General features: G+C 49.9%; 1 protein-coding gene across 3 annotated transcripts in view; it reads left to right on the top strand.

Annotated features, from left to right (window-relative positions):
* Stk32c (serine/threonine kinase 32C) overlaps nt 1-20,954 on the top strand; it is an 81,272-nt gene extending 60,318 nt beyond the window's left edge. Inside the window, exons 3-12 of one of the 3 annotated variants that reach the window (XM_027409074.2) lie at nt 6,036-6,187; nt 7,525-7,698; nt 8,547-8,584; nt 8,669-8,758; nt 9,201-9,304; nt 9,855-9,971; nt 11,132-11,257; nt 11,351-11,482; nt 19,822-19,889; nt 20,810-20,954. In XM_027409074.2, the coding sequence (XP_027264875.1) occupies nt 6,036-6,187; nt 7,525-7,698; nt 8,547-8,584; nt 8,669-8,758; nt 9,201-9,304; nt 9,855-9,971; nt 11,132-11,257; nt 11,351-11,482; nt 19,822-19,889; nt 20,810-20,954 (1,146 nt within the window). Of the gene's footprint in view, nt 1-6,035; nt 6,188-7,524; nt 7,699-8,546; nt 8,585-8,668; nt 8,759-9,200; nt 9,305-9,854; nt 9,972-11,131; nt 11,258-11,350; nt 11,483-19,821; nt 19,894-20,809 lie in introns of those variants that run through there. The other 2 variants (XM_035441280.1, XM_035441281.1) reach the window with 2 other exon arrangements.
* Nucleotides 20,955-21,425: the final 471 nt, after the last annotated feature.

Consider the following 21,425-nt stretch of genomic DNA (forward strand, 5'->3'; position numbering starts at 1 on the left):
AGACCCTCAGCTTGGTCATGTTTCCAGAGGCTCTCACCATACCTGGGCCGTCCTTAGACTCAGGAATCAAAATCCCAAAAGCTCTGGAAATCTATGGCTGCATGCTGCTCCCTTTGTTTCTTTGTGACTCTGTAGCTGGTAGCAGCTCCTGGTGGTTCCTTGTTGGGGCCAGTACTGTGAAAATTATAGAGAATCTCCCTGGCAGTAGTTGTGGGGTTTCTGCACTGAGTGAGGGAAGGATTCTCTGTCCCCCCAAGGATCCTAGAGAAAGGGCCTGTGATGTATGTGGGCGTATATGGCTGACCCTATGCAGGGGTTATGTAGGCAGCTTTCATAGGGGAGGCACAAAAGGGACAGAATAACCTAGGGCAAAGACCCTCCTGCCCTCCCAAAGGTAGGCCCTCCTTGGGTAGTTTCTCAGCCCATTCACTTCTGTCTTCGAAGTGATCGGCCTTCTCTGCCTCCTGCTTGAAGAGGTATTGGGGAGGGAGACAAGAAGCCCCTGTGCCCATGCTCTGACTGGCCTGGGCTCTAACCGGTAGTTTATAATTCTGCTCAGTGGGAGAAGAATGAGCTTCAGGCAGAGAAGGGCCTGGATCCAGGACTTGGTAGGCTGGGTGGCCTGCTGCGGCTGACACTTATTTTCATTCTGAAATTTTCAATAGGCTTTCAAAATAATAATTTAAAAAAAGGATTGTAGCTAGCTCAGGGGGAAAAAATCTGCGGCTCAGCACTCAGCTGCCTGTGCTTTCCCCTGTCGTTCTGACTGTGGGGCCTGCCAACCGGCCACTGGCTCAGTCTTGGAGCAGATGGGGCTTCTCAAACCCCCAGGGATCCTCTATCCACAGACTTGACATCTCAGTAGTCGCCCCCCCCCCACTACCCAGGCTCTTCCTGTCATATTCATGGAGTAGGGCAGAGTGATCTGTGTCACCCACTTTCTGGAGAGTGACTGGGTCATGTTCTCCAGCCTCCACTGCCCTACAGCCCCAATTCACACAAGCTGCCCCTCACATGCCATCAGAAGGACTTTTCTGCAAGCCTATGCCAAGTATTCTGCAGCTGCCCTGTCTCTGTATGCTCTCCATAACCCTGGAAAAAGGGAGAAAAAGAGGGAAGAGTGAGTCTCAGAGAGGGGACTCCAGGGACACCCTTGAACTAGCCTAGGACCCAGACAGGTGCCTCCTGGGTCCACATGCTGACCTTTACGGGTTCCTCTGCAATCACAGAACAGCCTCCAAAGCTTTCCAGAGCAGGAGCAGGTGGAGGAGTGCGTACAGACAACTAAAAATGTCTTGGTGCAGAAGCTTTGGGGGCAGCTGTGAGGACACCTGAGGCAGGGAGGGACATCTGGAGCTTAGAGAAGGGGCATATCACTCCTGCTTCTTTGATCCAAACGGGGCATTCATCTATGGCCAATCTCATGACCAGAAAGCTGGGTCAGAGAGGTCTGGGCCAGTGGGCCATGTCTAAGACCCTAACCCTGTCTATAGGGTAAGAGGTCTAGCCTGACCTAGCAGTCTTAATGGAAAATCCTGCAAAGCATCTCTCCCCATACTGCAGAGGACTGAGGTGACAAATGCGTCTGTGCCTGATGGCCTTGCCCCTGCAGGGACTGCTGTCTTCAGTAGGGAAACAGAAGACAAGAGGGAAAGCAAGGTTCCTGGGTCTCCTTGGTGGTTGCTGATGCTGGGAAGGTCTGAGTCACAATCTTCTTATAAAGACATCTTAAACCAGAGATGACATAAGACCCTCTACAGGTGCCACCCCAAATGGGACTTCCTGTTGCTCAGGAGATAGTGGGTGCTGCTAACCTGACCCATGTGCTAATAGGGAGGGGCCCCATGATAGCACACAGTCTCTGGACAGAGCTGAGCCCATGAAGGCCAGTACTTAGGCAGCGCCCAAGGCATCTAGCTGTCTAGGTGGTCTGACCAAGAACTACTGGCATCTCATAGCTACTGACCTGCAAGGAAGCAACCAGATCATGTAGGAGGATTAAACAGGAACAGCTACAAGTATGGTCTTCACAGCTCTCCCATTCTAATCTTGGGTTCTGAGTAAGGATGTTGCTTCCCTTCCAGTTTAGGGAAGGGAGGGAGTCTAGCTCTTGCTTTTAGGAGACAGCATGGTCAGCTATTGGCTGGTGTCTGTTCTCTTTAAAAGTACCTTCAATTCAAAATAGTCATTGTGCCAGAGTGGCATAGTTCTAACTCCCTCCCTGACCGGGCTGTCACTGTGCTGAGTCACAACTCCATGCTTGACTTGAGGGAAACCTTGTGGGCAAGACTGTTGAATGGGCAGATGCTGTTTAGTAGCAACCGTGGCTGACTTGGCTTGACCCCTAGTCCTAGACTGAGCTGAGGTGCCCAGAGGCCACCCTGTTCTAGCCCAGGAGCTCATCCTGGGAATCATGGAGTGGGATTGATGTCAAGGTCTATCCAAGTTCAGAATGCCCAGGAGGAGACACAACTAGTCTGAGAGCCAGGCAGAGTTTTGCAGGGATTTCCGTGGCCTGTACACAAACCTGGCTAGGCTTGTGCCAGTGCTGGTTTGGGGGTGGGTGGACTCTGAGAAGTGGCCAGATGCTACCGAAGGGCTGTTGAGGCATTCTGAGTTTTTCTTCTTTCGGAACTCTGGCCAGGGGCCTTTGGGTCAGCTCTACCTGTTGCTCAGGGCCCTGCTGCAGCTCCCTTCCAGGACATTTGGATCTTCTAGCAAGAGGACAGAGGTGGATCCAGCTGCCTTCTCAGCAGGCGCAGAAGCTCTGAGAGTGTGTTTGCAGAGCCAGTGTGAACAAGCAGATGGTTTGGCTTTTGGTGCCACCGTGTTTATTCAGACACATTTGCATAGCTGCCCAGTAGCCATGATTTTCACCTTCTTTTTGTTAGCCTGATTTCTGGGTGACTGACTTAGCTTGACAGTCCATGGAACACATACAGGGACACAGAAAGGTTAGTAAAACTGGCTGTCTAAGGCCCTTTTGCCCTTTTGGGTTTATATTCTTATGTATCCTGGGCAGCCAGCTAGTGAACCCTATGACTTTTTTGGAAACCACCTTTGAGCTCTTTCTCACTCCTCCCACCCTCCCTCCCTCCCTCCCTTCCTCCCTCCCTCCCTCCCTCCTTCCCTCCTTCCCTCCCTCTCTCCCTCCCTCTTTCTCTCTCTGTCTCTCTCTCTCTCTCTCTCCCCCCCTCTGTGTGTGTGTGTCTGTCCCTCTTTTTTTTCTTTTTCCCTTCTATTTTAGTTAGGGCTTTATTGATGTAAAGAGACACCATGAGCATGGCAACTCTTTGCTTGTTTGGTTGGTTTGTTTTGTTTGTTTGTTTGCTTTTTTCAAGACAGGGTTTCTCTGTGGCTTTGGAGGCTGTCCTGGAACTAGCTCTTGTAGACTAGGCTGGTCTTGAACTCAGGGATCCTCCTGCCTCTGCCTCCCCAGTGCTGGGACTAAAGGCGTGCACCACCACCGCCTGGCGAGCATGGCAACTCTTACAAAGGAAAACATCAGTCCGTTATCATCATGGCAGGAAGCATGGTGGCACCCAGGCAGACATGATGCCGTGAAGGTAGCTGGGGAGGTAGTCTACATTTGGATCTGCTGGCAGCAGGAAGAGACAGTGAGCCATTGGGCCTGGCTTGAGCTTCTGAAACCTCAAAGCCCACCCTGCTGTGACACACTTCCTCCAACAAGGCCACACCTCCAACAATGCCACTCCTTATGAATCTATGGGGTCGTTCTTAGTCAAACCACACCTTCCTTCCTTTTTCTTTTCTTTCTTGTGTTTTAGGGAGTCTTATGTTTAGCCTTGAACTCACTATGTAGCTAAGGATGACCTTGAGCTGCCTTAGTCTCCTCATTGCTGAGTTTACAGGAATGCACCACCACATCTAGTTTTATGCAATGCTGGGGGTTGGACCAGGACTTTGTGCATGTTAGACAATTGCTCTATCAACTCAGTACAGCCCCACTTGGCTTTAATCTTTTTAATGAAAGGAAAGATTTGAGAAAGATCTTTGGCCCAATCCACTCTCAGAGACAAGACCCCCTTCTCTGAATGTCCTCTATGGGCCCTACACCCAACACCTGCTCCCATAGGCCTGCTCCTCAAAAGCAGTGCTGAGATTGGGGTACAGGGGTTGTGGTGAGCCTTGGAGGTAGGAGCTGGTGTGTATTCAGGGTGAGCTCCCTTCCCTGAGCCAGAGTCTTCCTGGGGCAACAGCCCCAGCGGAGGAAATTTCCAGAAGAGTTTTGCAAGTGTCTTTGTGGCCTGCACAGGGACCTGGCTGTTTTTGTGCCACTGGCGAGTTTATGCTGAGGTAGGTGGGCTTCTAGAGACAGTCAGATATCCCCTCCATAGCCTGGTGGCATCATATCTCAGGCTCAGCTCCCTTGGGCTTGCAATGTTTGTGGGCAAGGTGCTATGTATGCAGTGTTGCCTTGGAAACTGCAGTTGTGGATACAGAGGGTGTGTCTCTGGATGGTGGGAGGATATGTAGGGCTCAGGACTGGGAGAAGCTGCTCAGCCACTTCATCCACAGACCCTTCATCCAAGATCAGAGTTCCAGACAGCCCTACCACTGCTGTAGGACAGGGTCCATAGAAGCACCCCCAGATGTCATCAGAGCATCATAGTAGAGTGACTAAAACCACAGCCAAGAAGTGTCTTCACGGCTTCCATCCACCCCGGCCGCTTTCATCTCCATGGCTCACATCTAGCTTCTCTGCAGACTGTGTGTCGCCCTGCTGTTTATACTGCACAGCTTAATGTCCTTGCTTGGTGTTCCAAAGTTGTTACATGTCATTAAAAGTCCTTTCGGTCGTCAATGGCTGAATGGCAGTATTAAGCTTACCACTCTGTGACAGGAGGCTGCTGGGTGTAGGGATTAGAAGTCAGTCCTAGAGATCTTTTGCCTTGTGTGTATTCCCAGGAAAAGAAACGTGGGCTGTCTCAGGGCAGATCCAGAGATTTTGGTCTGAGGCCACTGCCACTGAGGTGTATGGTGAGCTCCAGGCTTTTTGGTGACACCTGGAAGTCTCACCTACCCTGAGGTCCAGAATCATTCCAACCAGCATCTAGCATTCTATGAAGACCTGGAGACCACAGTCTGTAGAAACCCTCGGCAATGGCTCTGGTTACCTGATCACCTGTGCTTAAGAGGGTCACTGTGGTTTGCAATGGCACCAGGTACTGGCTCAGTCAGTATCAGGTTTTTTGTTTTTTTTTTTTTTTTGTATTTTAACTTCCTGTTTCCCTTTGAGAATCTTTGTCCTTGGTTCTGATTGGCATTCCTTGGCCACAAGGGACACCCGCTACTTTTCTCCTCACCTCATCCTTATCACCTGCTCCTTTCTGCTAAGTAGTTGGCCATGACAGTGCAATGCTCAGAAAGTGCCGTGCCTTAATGACTGCACAGGGTCCTGCTGTCGTGGACAGTCCCTTCTCAATGGAAACTGTGATCCCGTGGTGGATGCACGGCTTTGTACTAAGTGGGTTCTCCTCTTCATTCCGGTGATGATTATCTTGAATGCTAATTTGATTGGAATGGAAATCAACTAAGAGACACACCTCTGCATGGGTCCGTGAGGGCATTTCCAGGAAGCAGAGAGCAGACAGGAAGTAGGGCCAAACCAGCCCTCTACCCCTGCTCCCAAACACAGTGACCTACTTCCTCCAGCAAGGCTCTACCTGCTAAAGCTTCTGCAAGCTTCCAAAACAGCGCCAGCAGCTGGAAGCTAGGCGCTTAAACACATGAACCCTCAAAGCTGCATGCTGATGTGAGCCCTGAGACAGAAGAGGGTACTAAAGCTTGGTAGGTGTAACTGCTTACACAGGTCAAGGCTGGTGAGGGGCTTAGCACTCCACACAGCCAGCCCACCACAAAACGAGGACTCTTGTCTAGGTTGCCTGAAACTGGATTCTGCCAGTCTGTAGAAGGGGTCTGTTCACAGCCTTATCCCACAGTCGGCTGGGAATCCTGGCTCCTTCAGTGTGGAGGCAGCTGAAGAGTTTGCTTTCTGGCCCTTGGCCCTCCAGGTGTGCATCGTGCAGAAGCGGGACACTGAGAAAATGTATGCCATGAAGTACATGAACAAGCAGCAATGCATCGAGCGTGACGAGGTCCGCAATGTCTTCCGGGAGCTGGAGATCCTGCAGGAGATTGAGCATGTCTTCTTGGTGAACCTCTGGTGAGCCCACACGAGGGCTGCCACAGATGCCCCTTGCAGTGGGATTTACCCACAGGGATGCTCCCTATAGCAGGATTTGCCCTGGAGTGGGACAAGGGGCCCTGCTGTTCTTTGGCTCTAATACCAATGGGATTCCTCCTCTCCCGTGCTGGTCCTCCCTGCTCCCACCATCTATCTATTCAGCTTCTGTGTTCAGGGCCTGGTACACGGATTCTGGGTTGAGTTCCCCACCATGCTGTAGACCACACACCTCACCTCTTAGTTGTCTACTCAGTAGTGAGCAGAAGGTCCCAGTGCTGCTCTCCGCAACTGTGCAGATGTTGGCGAGACTTGGGCCATAAGCCAGGAGTTCAGAATCTATATCAGACTCTACCTCTCCATACACCAGCCCTCTGGGGGATGTCACCTGACATCTAGGGCTGCGTGCACTGGGACTGCCGTGGCATCCCGGGTCTTTTTGCTCCTTGACCCTCTTCCTGACTCCTTCCTTAGATTCCCGCCTGTGCCACCTTACCCAGGCCACTTTCTACTGAGGATGAGAAAGGCTGGCTTATGGAGGACAGGAAGGGGGACACCACATGAAACTGAATTCTCTGTGACTTCCTTCATGAAAGAGTCAGTTGTTTAGAAATTGGACTTACCTCTGAGAGCTCACAAAAGAAATTACTGAGTGGAAGAAAGTCCTTAAAGAATTGTTCAGCTCCTGTCACCATCATTTTCATTATCATCAGTGTCACCACTACTACCCCCAGCATCTTTATTACTGTCATCACCACCACCATTGCCGCCACCGCCACCATCACTTTCCCCACCATCTCTATCACCACCTGGCCACATCCAAGTGGCTCTTATTTGTCCAATAGACACATTCTGGGATTTCATACCCAGACACCATCTTTAATCACCACCACTGTCACTGCCACCATCACTACCATGGCTTCTAGTCCTTAAGCATGAATTTCTTGCCCAGCTCCAGCAAAGCATCTCATTGGCACTGTCTCACGTTCTTCTGTTACCAGTGGTTTTTTTTTTTTTTTAATTTTTTTTATTCTCATAGAAGAACCCATGGAAGCCTGAAACAGCAGCCCAGGAATGCACACTGTTTTTGTTCTCCAGTTGTCACTTCTGGGCACCTCTGCTCTGCAGCTGAGCCACCCGTAGGGGTCTGGCTGTTCTGTTTTCCCTAGTGTCTTGCTGCAGCTCTGAGCAGAGGTGTAGACACTGCCTTAGGCAGGAACACAATCTGATTGGAAGGAGGAAGGACCAGGTGTGGCAGGACCCATTGCTCTGGCTCCCTAGCCATTCATATGCCAAGAATCTTCCCCTGGTGCCCACAGGTATTCGTTCCAGGATGAGGAGGACATGTTCATGGTGGTGGATCTGCTTCTGGGTGGAGACCTGCGCTACCACCTACAGCAGAATGTCCAGTTCTCGGAGGACACAGTGAGGCTGTACATCTGTGAGATGGCCCTGGCCCTGGACTACCTGCGTAGCCAGCACATCATCCACAGGTGTGTGAACACCTGTGGGATGAGCCACCTCCTGGTTTGAATGGTTGGTAATAACCTTGGGTCACACCACCTAGGGGGTGTACCTAGTCTAGCAGAGTCCAGCTCTTCATCCCACCCTCCCATCAGGACCTATTCCCATCAGGGCCCTGTCCAAACAAGCCGGTTTGAGGCTGGACACAGAGGACTTAGTCCTCAAGGGTGGACCACAGGGCCTGGCCACATCCAAGTGACTCTTATTTGTCCAGTAGCCACATTCTGGGATTTCACACTGTGGTGTTCTTGCAAAGCGGATGGAATTGGAAAATGTCTAATTAGGAAGTAGGAATGAGGCTGAAATCCTGCAGCCTCGATGTAAAGCGAGGTGTAAGTCAAATAGACCTGATTTCTGCCTCTCTGGCCTGGGGATTCTGTTGTCTGGCCATAGTTAAGTTGTGTGATGGTTACTGAACACTAGCTGTGTGTCTGGATGGAAGTCAAGGGGAGAAAACCGAAACCAAGTTGTGACTGAAATGTACATGAGTTCACTTCCACACAGTTCCAGGGCTCTGGTGAGGGCATCATGGGAACCTGTCCCTGAGGGTGTTCTGTAGTTCTTGGGGCCATCCAGTTGTAGGTGCTCTCTGGCCACCAAGACTCAGAAGATTGCTACTTTGGTGCCCTCTAAATAGTGTGGAGGGTGTCTACCATGCCTCACACCAGGTCCTATGTTAGGACTCATCCTAAATACCAAGTCATGCCTTCCAGGCCTCTGCCTGGTGGGGTGTCTGGAGAGCCCCTGATCGTCAGAGGTGTCAGAGCGGGAATGGCATAGGCTCAAGCTCCTTTTCTTGTCACCTCTGCCCTCCTAGAGATGTCAAGCCTGACAACATTCTCCTGGATGAGCAAGGTGAGTAACTGGAGCTCTGGGACACTGAGGGGAACATGGCACCATGCTTAGAACCTGGAAAACGATGTCTGCCTCTCTCCACAGGACATGCACACCTGACCGACTTCAACATTGCCACCATCATAAAGGATGGGGAGAGGGCGACAGCTTTAGCTGGGACCAAACCATACATGGGTAAGCCTAAGGCCTCAGATGACACCTGGCCATACAGGGCAATGCCTCCTCCTCCATCCTTACTCCACAGTCAGATATAAAGTCACAAGAGGATTGACAGGAAAGGTTTTTTATATGATCAATCTGATACATGCAGAAAATTCTGTGTGTGTATCTGAGAGTCATGGGATGAAAAAATGAGATGGCCCCTTCATCCCTGCACACTCACTAGAGCAGAGAACCAGGGCTTGAACCAAAGGGTCTAGCTATGCCCAATGTTTTAAGTACTGTGGACTGTTCCGGAAGGGTGCTCCTCCCTGTAAGTGGAAAAGTGCAGAATCATGGTTGGGTAGGGTTTTCTTTTAGACCTGGTGCAGCCTTCTTTCCAGGCCTGGCTGTGAGTTGCTGGGTTGCCAGGCCCTCTAGCCCCACAGCTCATCTCTTTCTTCTCTTTGTTGGAAAGCTCCAGAGATCTTCCACTCTTTCGTCAATGGTGGGACTGGCTACTCCTTCGAGGTGGACTGGTGGTCGGTGGGGGTGATGGCTTATGAGCTGCTACGAGGATGGGTATGGAGCCTTGTAACCTTAAGCTTGCCACTTCCTTGCCCCAGCCTGGCTGAGAGCCAGAGAGGGAGGGTGGTACTCCCAAACCTTAGAGGACTCAGGCTTTTAGCAAAGTGTGATAGATGCTGAGTAAGCGAGCCTCCTTGGGTGGTCAATGGTGGACAGGGCGTGTGTCCGGCAGGTTCCTAGGAGGGGTTTTACTTTTTTCTCTAGGGGCAGAGACACTGATCTGCTTAGGCCTCATATTGCCCTCTGTGTCCTCCCTTGGCGTACCCCCACCATTCCTCAGAACCCCAGTCCTGATGAACACAGCACCTCCTGTCCTTTGGGAATGACCCATCTAGGCCTTCAGTCTTGGTGGTGGTAGGGAGTGCAGATGAGTTTCAGTCCTGGTGCAAGCTCTACCCCCTGGGCTCTGAATCAGGTAGCTGCTGTTTTCAGAGCTGGACCTGTACCTGGGATTAGACTGCAGGTGGGCTCCCAGGGTGTTTGCACTTGTGCCTGGGTGCAGTGGTGGGGAGAGGCACCTGGTGCAGTACGTTCCTGCCCACAGAGGCCCTACGATATCCACTCAAGCAATGCTGTGGAGTCCCTCGTTCAGCTGTTCAGCACCGTGAGTGTCCAGTATGTGCCCACCTGGTCCAAGGAGATGGTAGCCCTGCTTCGAAAGGTGAGCCTCCATCCTCCTCACCCCCACCCCTGAGTCCTAGCCCTTTGGCACTCACCTTTTCAGGATCTCAGGGAGGTACTCCATCTTTCCATGGGCACAGACCCCTTCACTAGCACAGCCATAACCTTTCCTGAACAATCACTCTGAAACCCTGCCTGGCTCAGAGAAGTGAGTTTCTAGTTCCAGCAGCAGGCTGTCTGTGTGCTTCTCATAGGCAGCCTGATTGGGCCCTCATGGTGAGTTAAATAGTGATATACCCCTGTCTATAATCCTGTCAGAAACCCACGTGTCAGGACCTGGCTATCACTCACTTTACAAGATACTCAGACCCAGGCAAAGAATTCAGGCATCAGGCCTCCTGGATTACACATGTAGGAGAGAGAGGGTACCAGGCTGGCATATGACTAAACTGTGCTCAAGTTGTCCTCTGTCCCTGCTCCCACCCTGAAAGATGCACAGGGCCTGGGACATCACTCCCAGGGAGCAAGCAAAGAAAAAAGCCAGTCCCCCTCATCCCTCTCACAGGCAAGTTCTGTCTATGGCTGCTGGGAGGAGGATGAGGATAGTAGCTATCAGGGACACAGGGACACTATGTGTCCTGGGACTGGACTAGGGGTTGTTGTTTATAGCATGAAGAGCTTTTTTCTAAATATGCTGATTGCAGTACCCTAAGGGGTGGATCCAGATAGCAGAGCCCATGGCCAGGACAGGTGTGAAGAAAGGGTTATTATATACAAGACCTGAACAGGAGGCATCTGGTCCTGGTGACCTGATGTCCTGACCCAACATGGATGCCTAGGTCTCTGGAGCCTGGAGGTTCTACGTGGTAACATGTGGTAATACGTGGTGACTATGTGGCTTTGATGTAGTTAGTTGGGCCCACATGCAGGCATGAGAGAACATTATCCAGACTACCACTGCCACCTGCTGGTAAATCTTGGCAGGACGTCCCTGCAGGTCCTCTGTTGTCCTTGGGCATCAGGGCACTGGGATCACAGAGTCCCTCGGGCCATATTGCTTGATGCCACCTTTCCTCACGTGTCACTTGTGAACCTGAAGTTCTAGACTGCAGACCTGTGGACACCTTCAAGGGTTGCTCTAACCTGGGGCAGGTGGCCATTCTTCTGTGGGACTCGTCTGAGAGGGGGGCCTTCTTACAGCTCCTCACTGTGAACCCCGAACACCGGTTCTCCAGTCTCCAAGACATGCAGACAGCCCCATCGCTGGCCCATGTGCTCTGGGATGACCTGAGTGAAAAGAAGGTGGAGCCAGGCTTTGTGCCCAATGTAAGAAGACTGTGTGCTCGGACAGGCAGTTCCAGGAGGTTGGGGTGGGGTGGCATCCACAGTCTGGGCTCAGTATCCTGTGCCTCTACACAGAAAGGCCGCCTGCACTGTGACCCCACCTTTGAGTTGGAGGAGATGATTCTGGAATCGAGGCCTCTGCACAAGAAGAAAAAGAGGTTGGCTAAGAACAAGTCGAGGGACAGCAGCAGAGACAGCTCGCAGTCGGTGAGTGCGAGGCTCAGGCCGCAGCTCTTCCTCACCCCTATGTGTGGTGTATAAGGTTCCTTCAGAACACTCTGCATGGCCTTGGGGAGAGCATGTGCTCTATAGCCCAGAAATAGTTCTCCTAAAGTCCCAAGGAGGCCTAGGACTTTCCCTCTACCTTCACCAGCTTCCCTGGTCATACTCGGCCTCTCCATATAGCTGCCCTCAGCTGCTTGCTCCTTCTGGACAGTGGCACCTGCTGTTAGCAATGGCACAAACTGAGCATGAAAAGTCCCTGATGCTATGCCCAGGGGCATTAGTGTTCAGGTGACTTGTGTCCTGGTACATCAGTGCTCAGGGGTACTAGTGTCCAAAATCAAAATGTTGTCTAAGCTCTGCTCTCCCAAGTCTCCAAGAAGGCTCCTTCCCTGCCTCTCTGGCTTTGGGGGTGCCTGTCAATCTTGAGCATCCCACATAAAGTCACGTTCACAGGTTCTAGGGTTTATATCCTGAACTTTTTTTGGGGGGGGAGTCACACTTTAGTTCCTAATACCAGGATACAATTGGTGAGTGCACCCATTATGTGTTGATATCAGAGTGGTATGATCAATGGTCAGTGTTTGTCCTCTACTTGGGCCTCTCTCTCTCTCGAGTATATCCCCCCAGATCTGATGGGCCTTGTGTTGCTCCTGAGTAGGTGTGGGATGCAGGACTGGGGTTGTCCTCACTCTCCTTAGACTTCCCATAACACCCCTGGTGTCTGTGTACTGCATTTCAGCCTGACAGCTCCTGAGACAGGTGTCAAGAGTTGGTATGGCAGAGGTTCTTGCTAGGGGAATTTAGAACCAGGGTTTTGGGGAATTGAAACTGGCTCTGTGTGGGAGAGGGTACCTAGTGTGAGAATCCAGACTCTAACTGCCATGCTGACTTCCAGAGGCTATGAATGGGTAGACACCTGCACCTAGAGGACAGCACTGTCCTGCAGCAGTTGGTGGGAGCTTTAGTTGGAGGGTGGGAAGTGTTCTGCAAGTTGGCTAACACTGGGAAAACATCCAACATTCTTATGGAAATTTGAGACTGAGGCACTTTAATGGATACCTTTATTTTCTTACAATCACAGCGCACAACACACACACACACACACACACACGAAGTGTGACATAGCTGGCTTCCAGCACACGTACCACTACAATCTAAGCTGAGAGCTTTCTCATTGCTCCTTCTTATCAGCTGCTGTTCTCCAACCTTTTCCTGCAGCTGCCTCTGTCCCTGTAGATGTCCTTACTCTGACATTTCACCTAGATGGAATCGTAGTGTGTGGTCCTGCACACTGCTTGCACTTGACATGATGCTTTCAAGACTCATCCATGCTGTCCCAAAGGCCAGCACCTCCCTTCTTCTGATTGTGAAAAACACCCCCTCTCTGTTTTGTATTTTATTCGTGAATATGTCACATTTCCCTCTGCCATTTGTCACCTGACTGGACTTTGGGTCACTTCCGCTTTTGAACCATTGTAACACTGCTGTGAATTTGTGTGTAGATCCTTGTGGGGTGTGCTCTCGTTTTTTCTTAGGAGGTACCTCAGTGTGACATTTGGCTTATGTGCCACCTCTCTGCCCTAGTTTTTAGGAACCCACCATGGTGTACCACTTTATACCCCCACTGGCCACATATGAGGACTCCAATGCTTCATGTCCTCAACAGTTCTTAATGTTCAGATTGCATCTTCAGTTGTAACTACAATATTGAGTATGAAGCAGTGAAGGGTGTTTTTGTGTGTGTGTTTTTTTTTTTTTTTTTGTAGCTGTATTTTGTTTGCATGCCTTTTTTTTTTTTTTTAAGACAGGGTCTCTTGTATCCCAGGCTGGTCTTGAACCCACTTTATAGTCAAGAATGACCTTGAATTTCTAATTTTCTGCCTCTACCACTCAAGTGCTGGGATTAGGGGCATGCTCTGCTATACCCCATAATGTCCCATGCATGCTAGATGCTCTACTAACTGAGCGGCACTCCCAGATGTCACGGCTGCTTTTTATTTGCCTTGCACTGATTAACGAACATCTTTTGTGCCTATCACATAGCTTATTGGAGAACTGCCCCTTTCTGTCCTTTTAAAGCTGGATTATCTTTCAAAGTCCCCTGTGCCCATATCTGTCCTTGGCCGATGTGTTTAGACCACTCACATTGACATAGATTCATTTTGACTGTGTTTGTGGCCAGTCTACACACCATTCGCGTTCTTTCCTATCCAGCTTTGCCTCCTCTGATTTTCACCAAGCATTTTACATGATTTTCCTCCATCTCCTGCTCAGCTCACCAATGACACGTCTTCCAATAGTAGTTTTAGGAGGGCTGGTGAGACAGCTCGGTGGGTAGAGGTGCTTGCTGCCAAGCCCGATGACCTGAGTTTGATTCCTGAAATCCACATGGTGGATGGAGAGAACTGATTTTTGAAGGTTGTCCTTTGACCTTCATGCACACACTAGGACATATGTATTTGTTCATGCATGCACAAAAATCAACGTAAAAGTATTTCCAGTAGTTGTAGTAGAATCTGCAATATGCCTGTAGCCAATTAAAGTTTGCCTTCAAATAACATCATTTCATCCAAGTGGGAGAACGTTCTCACAGGAAGAAGCCCCTTCCTGTCCACACTGCTCACCATGTGCTGTGCGTCACTGTTTGCTCAGTGCAGAACTCAGGTGGGGAGAGTCTGTAGTCTGTATTAACTGTGTGCCCTCACCAACATTCCTCAGCTCTTTCCCTTCCTTCCACTGAAGTACCAAGGCTAGCAGAGTTTGCTCTTAGAAAATTCTCCTCCCCAGTACAGTGAGGTTTCCCTTGGACGCCAATTTCCACTTCTACGGGGGAGGCTCTGGGTGTGTTTCACCTGGCGGTTCTTCCCTCTTCTAGACCTAAGTGGGGAACCTTTCTGGATTCTCCATTAATACTTGTTGGCTTCCTAGAATAAAGTCCATAAAGGTACCTTGGTATCCTGGGAATACAGCCTTAGGGTCCTCCAGGAAGTGATCCTGCAGCTCCAGGGAAACCCCTTTCATCTGAGACTCTATTGTCTTCTGTAGATTTGGGGACACTGTGACCCTCTGTCTTCAGCTCTGACAGGTCCAAGAAAAGCCACTGATCTCCAAAGCATCGTTTTTTTTTTTTTTTTTTTCCTGATTGAAAGAATGGGATCAGCAACATGGAAGCTGTTTACAGAGCAGACCCCATGCAGAAATCTTTATGGTTTTTGTTTCCTTTTAAGAGTTATTTCTCTACACATTGGTGCAAATGCTTGTCAGATGGAGACTGTCATGTGCTTGCTTCTCTTGCCAGACTGCCTTTTCTCTGTGGGTGTGTCATCTGCAGCTGGAGTCTTTGATGCCTGGCTGCTGGGAGCTCACTGCTTGTATATTGTTGTGTGGGGGAGAGTCACTGAGCCTGTAGTCGTGAGGATTTTGCTTGTGTGTTTGATAGCTCCAGGCCTCATATTTATGTCTGTGATCCACTTGGAGCGGATTTTTATGTTTGGTGTCGGGGGAGGGTCCACCTTTATTCTTTTGTATGTGGATATCAGATGGTTGCAGAAATATGTTGAGAAGCCTATTCTTCTCCCAACTTCTTGGCACCATTTTCAAAAATCAATCTGACCATAAATAGCAGGGTTTATTTATGGATTAATTTCTGCCCCATTGATCCGTCCTCATCCAGCACCTGCTGTCTCCATTACTGTCACTTGGAAGTCAGTGCTGAAACCAGAAATTGTGACTCTTCCCACTTTGTTATTTTTGTTCAAGATTATTGTGCTGGTCTAGGTCTGCTGCTGCATTTCTAGTGAATTCTGAACTGTTTAGGAACAGTACCCGAGCTCCTCAACACAGCTGTTTGCAACAGGGTTAGGGGTTGGACCTGGTCTCCATTTCCCAGGCTCTTTGTCAGCATGGGTGACATTTGGAGTCTAGTGCTGAGTCTGAGTATTTATTCAGTTTTGCTGATGTCTGCCCAACCTGAGGATTCATGTGCACATATGTATATACATACATACATATACACATACATACATACAAGCCACTAAGGAAGCATGCCTGGGAGCAGTCACTAAGGCTCCACACCTCAGCCTGAGCCAGCAAGGGCGCAGACTATGGTGCAGACATGACCAGCTCTGAAGGAGCCACACTTTCACGTTCCTGTACCTAATCTAGGTTTTGGTGGCTCCATATTGGCAAAGGCTCCAACAGTCCACCGTAGGCCACTGGAGAAGAGCTGAATGTGGATGCTCAGCATGGAGGCCCAGTAGAACCAGCATAGGAGGACACCATAGGAGCCCTTCTGAGGACAGCACTTGGAATACTCAAGAGGAATAGTCTGTAGGAAAGAGGCTCATGGAGTCCCTTTTATTAGATGTCTTTTCAGGGGCTCCTCAGGCCACTGGGCACTTGTTTTCCTAAGAATATGTCAATGTGGAGGTTAGTGAACAGACCACCACCCCTGCTATGGTGCTGCTCAAATGGCCAGGCCATGGCTGATATTTGTTTTTTACACCACTACCTCAGATTTGGCTCCTTCCCATTACAACACACCTCTGATAACCTCAGCGTTTTGTTGGATGAATCCTGTCTAAGACCATGATTCATTCAGACCTTCATCTTGGAGGGGCCTGAGCCTAAAACTGCGTTTACTTCTCAGACTAGAATTTTGTGTCTGTCTGCTTCCATCAGAGAGTACTCTGAGGGATGCAGTTAGGCCCATCTAGGAGTCTCTTCTTGGTGATTAAAGTCAGATCCTCTGTTGGAATGGAGACCCAGAGGGTGGCCACAGTGGTGGGGCAGGAGGTTGGGTGTGTGGTATCTCCTGCAAAGGAGAGAGCTACAGAGATCTGAAGATCTTCAGAGTTCCTTCAAGCCTTCAGCCAAGTACTTCCTGGTCTGTACCTGCTGTAGATACAAAAAGAGGAGACCCCCAACTGGGGAACAAAGCCACAAGAAAAGATCAAACAGCATGTGATCAGGTGCACAAGTGTTGTTCCTACCCTTGACATGGCATCAAGATGGGTTCTGTGGGTTCATTCTACAGGAATGAAGAAAACCAGCTGCCTCCTACAGGTTAAGAAACAGGCCAGGGTCTGTGCCATTTTCCCAGTAGGAAGAGATGTGAGATATAGCCACTCATCCTTGACTCTCGAAGGCTGTTTCCAGGGGATCTTTGTTCTTGCAGAATGACTTGTGCAGAATGGGAAGTTTATGAGACACCATAATGCAAAGACAGAGGTGAAGATAAACGTCTCTGACTGTGGCTCTTTTTGCTCACTTCAGCCTGGGTGCCAAGCTTCTCAGTGATTGTATAGGCTGGTTGGTCTAGGGGTGGGGTACAATTGGTCTAGGGGTATTTATTACAGCATCTGCCTTTTAATGTGTGTGCTCTGGGGCAGCACACACGTGTCCAGCCAGGTATGTGGGCACGTTATATAGGGAGGGACAGAATTTGATGTCCTGTCTCTTTGTCGCTCCCTTAACTTGAGCTCTTGATGAGCCCAGAGCTCACTGGTGCAGATAGTCAGCCTGCCTTGGCAATCCCCTGCCTCCAGAGCACTGGGGTTATAGGTAGGCTAACATGCCTACCTATCTTTTTATGTGGGCGACAGGAATCAGAATCCTTGTCCTCATGCTGGATGTCTTGGAACTGTAGATCTCTGTAGATCAGGCTGGCCTCAAATTCACAGAGATCACCTGCCTCTGCCTTCTGGCATTGCAATGTTTTATACACTAAGCCCAAGCCCTAATGGGAGCCTTTGAGGTGAAGCCTCAATGCCCCTTAGGGTTCAGAGAGGATGCTTTGGCAAGCGAGGGACTTAGAAATTCTAAAGGCAAATGAATTCTCCACATGTGCTTCTCCGAATCAGTTTCTTTATTCTTCTGCCATTATTCTAAGTCTCCTATCCTACTTCTAACTTTTCCTAGCTCCTTCTTCTTCTATTCTAAAAACTCTTCTCCTTCAGGAGCTTTGAAGTGATAAAAAAAATTACAAGAGTTGTTGCTCATTGGTCAAAAGCACATTCCTAGGGTAAGCGATAGGGATAGAGCCATTGCCATGGCAATATAAGGCCCCAAGGCCATAAGAGCAAGACTGTGATCTGATGTGGGGGGCACAGTGCCCAGTGACAACTTTGAGACACAGGTTCATTGTTAACAGACTTAGCAAGCAAAGAACCAGCATGCCCTTCCTAGGGTGCTCTGTGCAACAACCAGGCCAGATATCTGCAACTCTGACCTTGTGCAAGCTGTAAAGTTTTAAACTTATGTTCTATTTACAAAAAACCTTTAATCTAATTTGAATTTGCTCTGAGATGAAAGTGAGCTAATTGTGTGTAGTAGTCTGAGCAAAAGAACAAGGCAGGCTTTAAGTGTTGATAGTCCTTGTAGGACAAAGAGATCCAGCTATGAAGCATGTCCCAGCCTATATTCTATGTATCAAAATTATACAAGTGAAAAGTCATCTTCCTGACTATCCACAGATATGTGTGCCCGTAGATGGAGTATTTTCACGAGATAAACACACACACACAAGCAGTGAGAAAACACCCAAAGCTATTCTTAGGGAAGAAATGAATTTCTTAGGGAAGAAATGAAGTGACTCATGAGAGGAATGACAGACAGGAGCAACTGGTTCCCACAGCCAGTAACTCCATGGCTTTGCTGCCAGGTGAGGCTCCAATCAGAGAATCACTCATCTGGTAGGTCAGCCTGTTGAACACTAGTTATCACCTGCTGTATCTCTCATGGGCCTGTGACAAAGCCCTCTACAACAGCTATTTTTAAAACAGTTTTATTTAAGAGTTTTATTTATTTATTTAGCTAGAGACACTTAAGATTTACAAACTCCATGCTATTACAAGCAAAAATGGTAAATAATCATCAAAGCAAAGCCAAGTAATGTGCTCACCATCTCCACATCATTATTGTATGCATGTGGGGGAAAGGTTGAATTTCCCAATCTATCCTTTAAGAATCTCAAGTATACAGTGTTGTTAACTACTGTTACTATGCTACACACTCTGTCCTTAAAATATACTAATCTGCATAATTTACACTTTATTCTCAACCTACATCTGCTTCCTCCTCACCTCCCTTGTCATAGCAGCTGCTACCAGAGTCGAGTTGGTAGGAAAGCCAGCAATGACAGATGCCATAAACCTTACCTGGGTCTTGCCTTCAGCATCCAGAGAAAGGGTGGGTCTCTGGGCCTTGGGCCCTGTGAGAAGGGCTTGAGGACTAACTCAGCAGACTTCTAAGCACTAGACATTCCCTTTGTGGAGACAGCTGCAGGCAGGTGCCTGGTCCCCACAGCATGATTTGCTGTGACCTAGCTGCCACCCCCAGGGGACCTAACCCCTCCAGGTAAAGGATTTTAGAACTGATATTGGATCTGAAAAGCAAGTACATAACTGTATTGCATGCCCCCAAGCATCTGGTAGCCTTTGCCTATCTAACCCTGATCTCTCTGACCAACAAGAGCCCCAGGCTCTGCTAGCTATCACCACAGGCTCCTCCTGAATCAGGGTGCCCCTGGGTCTTCGGATTTTTGGATATGCCATCACCACCATGGACAGAAGGGACTGGGTTCTAGCAGTATCTCCCTCCCCAGCTCATTGCTTACCACCTTGTGGTAGAACATGGCCATCTTGTAGGTCCTTTGACTTTTCATCTTCAGCCTACCCATGCATGTGTTTTGACTGCTCAGCACTCTTCCAAGAAGATCTAGGATCCTCCCTTGAGCCCTATAACCAGGTTTCCAAAAGCTGTCCTGTAGTGTTTTGAAACCCAACCTGGGTGCTCACACCAGGAAACTGATTCCAAGCCAGGGGAGAATGTGTCTTGCAGACACCACTCTTTAACCTCATGTTCTGACTTACAGCCCATCTATGGCCCTAAAGCCCACTCTCAGGCTGTTGTCCTTGTTCTCACTGGTGCCCAATAGATGTGCCCTATAGTTCCCCCGAGTTCATTACCTTTGAGCCTGGCTGTGCTGCTGGGAGACACAAATAAGGTTGTGATGTAGAATGGTAAGTGGGGGCAGCTACTGAGAGAGTAATGTGCCTTTAGAGTCCCTACCAGATTCTCTGGGAAGGGACACAGACCGGGGCCACTGTAAGTTCACTGAGTACAGGAGAGTTGAGGAAGCTGTCTTTCCTCTGTCATGTCTCCCATAGCTGGTCTTGGTGAATCTGTTCTCAGGTGTAGGAGATGGGCCTCTGTAGAGCAGAGCTCCTTGGAAGCCAGGAGTTTCCTTCCCAGAACTCAGGAGTACTTGGGATTGCCCATAGCGTCTGGCACAAGTCACTAGATGGTCTTTCTGTCCACAGGAGAATGACTACCTGCAAGACTGCCTGGATGCCATCCAGCAAGACTTTGTGATTTTTAACAGAGAAAAGTGAGTGTATCTATGTGAGGGACCACAGAGGGGAACAGGGGTAACACAGCACAGATATCCCAGCAGCCTTGTGGCCTGTGAGGCCTGGCCAGTACTCTCTGGGAAGGACAAGCAGTGGATATGGAAGGTAGAGTTGAGTGGCCTCTTTCTCAGGCCCCTGCAGGGGCTCCCTGGGGGATCTTCTAGGTGAATTTAGATTCAGGAGTTAGAATCTCGGTGACACATTTGGCTCAGAGCAGACCCAGTCACTTCCTGGTGGACCCTTGGTCACTCCCTCAGAAAATCTTCCCTTGGTGTCTAGAACCAAGGGCAAAGACAGGGCACAGGTGGCTGACAGGTCCCAGACAGCTGACACATGCCTCAGTGGAGAGAGCCTGATATAGTGGGGCCTGAGAGGGGTCAACACTCTTCCTTCCTGGGAATCAGGGAGGTCTTCTGGGAGGCAGTGGCTCTATACTAGGCTGGGCAGGGTGCACAGAGCAATGTGGGCTTGGTTGAGGACACTGACCCCATCCTGTGGTTAGAGGACAACACGAATCATGGGCTTGGCCATCTCTTTGAAAAGCTGTTCCAATACTGCCTACTGAAACAGCTTCTGAATGAGCTGAGATACAAGCCTGTGGCTCCCAGCCTCATGGTGCTGTGGCCATCAGCAGAGGGTTGAGCGTCCCATACCTCTGATGGTCTCAGCATCCATGTCCACTTTCCCGTTCCCTGTGTTCCCAGCATGTGCCAGAACAGGGCTTCCAACAAGGGACCTTCTTGGCATCCCACACCACATCCCTGAAGGACAAGTCCCATGGGTCCTAGGCAAAACCATATATTCTACGTCAGTGGGTCCTGGGGATGCTGGGAGGGCTGTGCCATTTGGTGGGCTACATAGATCCACTTGTGTGTTGCCTCCCCCATCCCACCCTCAGGCTGAAGAGGAGCCAGGAACTCATGAACGAGCCTCTCCCATGCCCTGAGACTCCAGATATGACAGATTCCACTGCAGACAGTGAGACAGAGCCCACAGCCCTGCCCATGTGTGGCTCCATCTGCCCCTCATCTGGGAGCAGCTAGGCCATCTGGACTGTGTCCAAGGGCAGTTCTCTCTCAGGCTGCTTTGAAGACTCAGGATGGCCAGGAGGAAGCAGCAGTGGGGCAAAGGCCTGACCGCCCAGCCTGCCCGTGAGGCTGTCAGTATGGTGAAGCTGCTGGGAGCCATGGGTGCCCGTCGAGAGTCGTGGTTGGGCAAGGAGGGTCCTCGGTACCTAGACCATGGTTACTTGCAACATAGAGGGAGTCATGCAGCCATCACAATGGCTGACCCCTCTAACTGCAGGCTGGCAGATTACAGATGGCCAGAGTGGTACACGGGGACAGGAGCCCTTGGCTTTCTGGACCCTTTTGGAATTGGCTGTACATAGCCTTGTGGCCAGTCTTTGCTGTGGCCTGACCAGAACATCCTTGAGTTTGCTGCTCAAGGCTGTGGGGGTGGGAACAGGCCTTGCTGATTCTGATATATTATTGAGGGTGGGGATTGGGGGAGGG

Source organism: Cricetulus griseus, chromosome 3, assembly GCF_003668045.3.
Source record: "Cricetulus griseus strain 17A/GY chromosome 3, alternate assembly CriGri-PICRH-1.0, whole genome shotgun sequence".
NCBI lineage: Eukaryota > Metazoa > Chordata > Mammalia > Rodentia > Cricetidae > Cricetulus > Cricetulus griseus.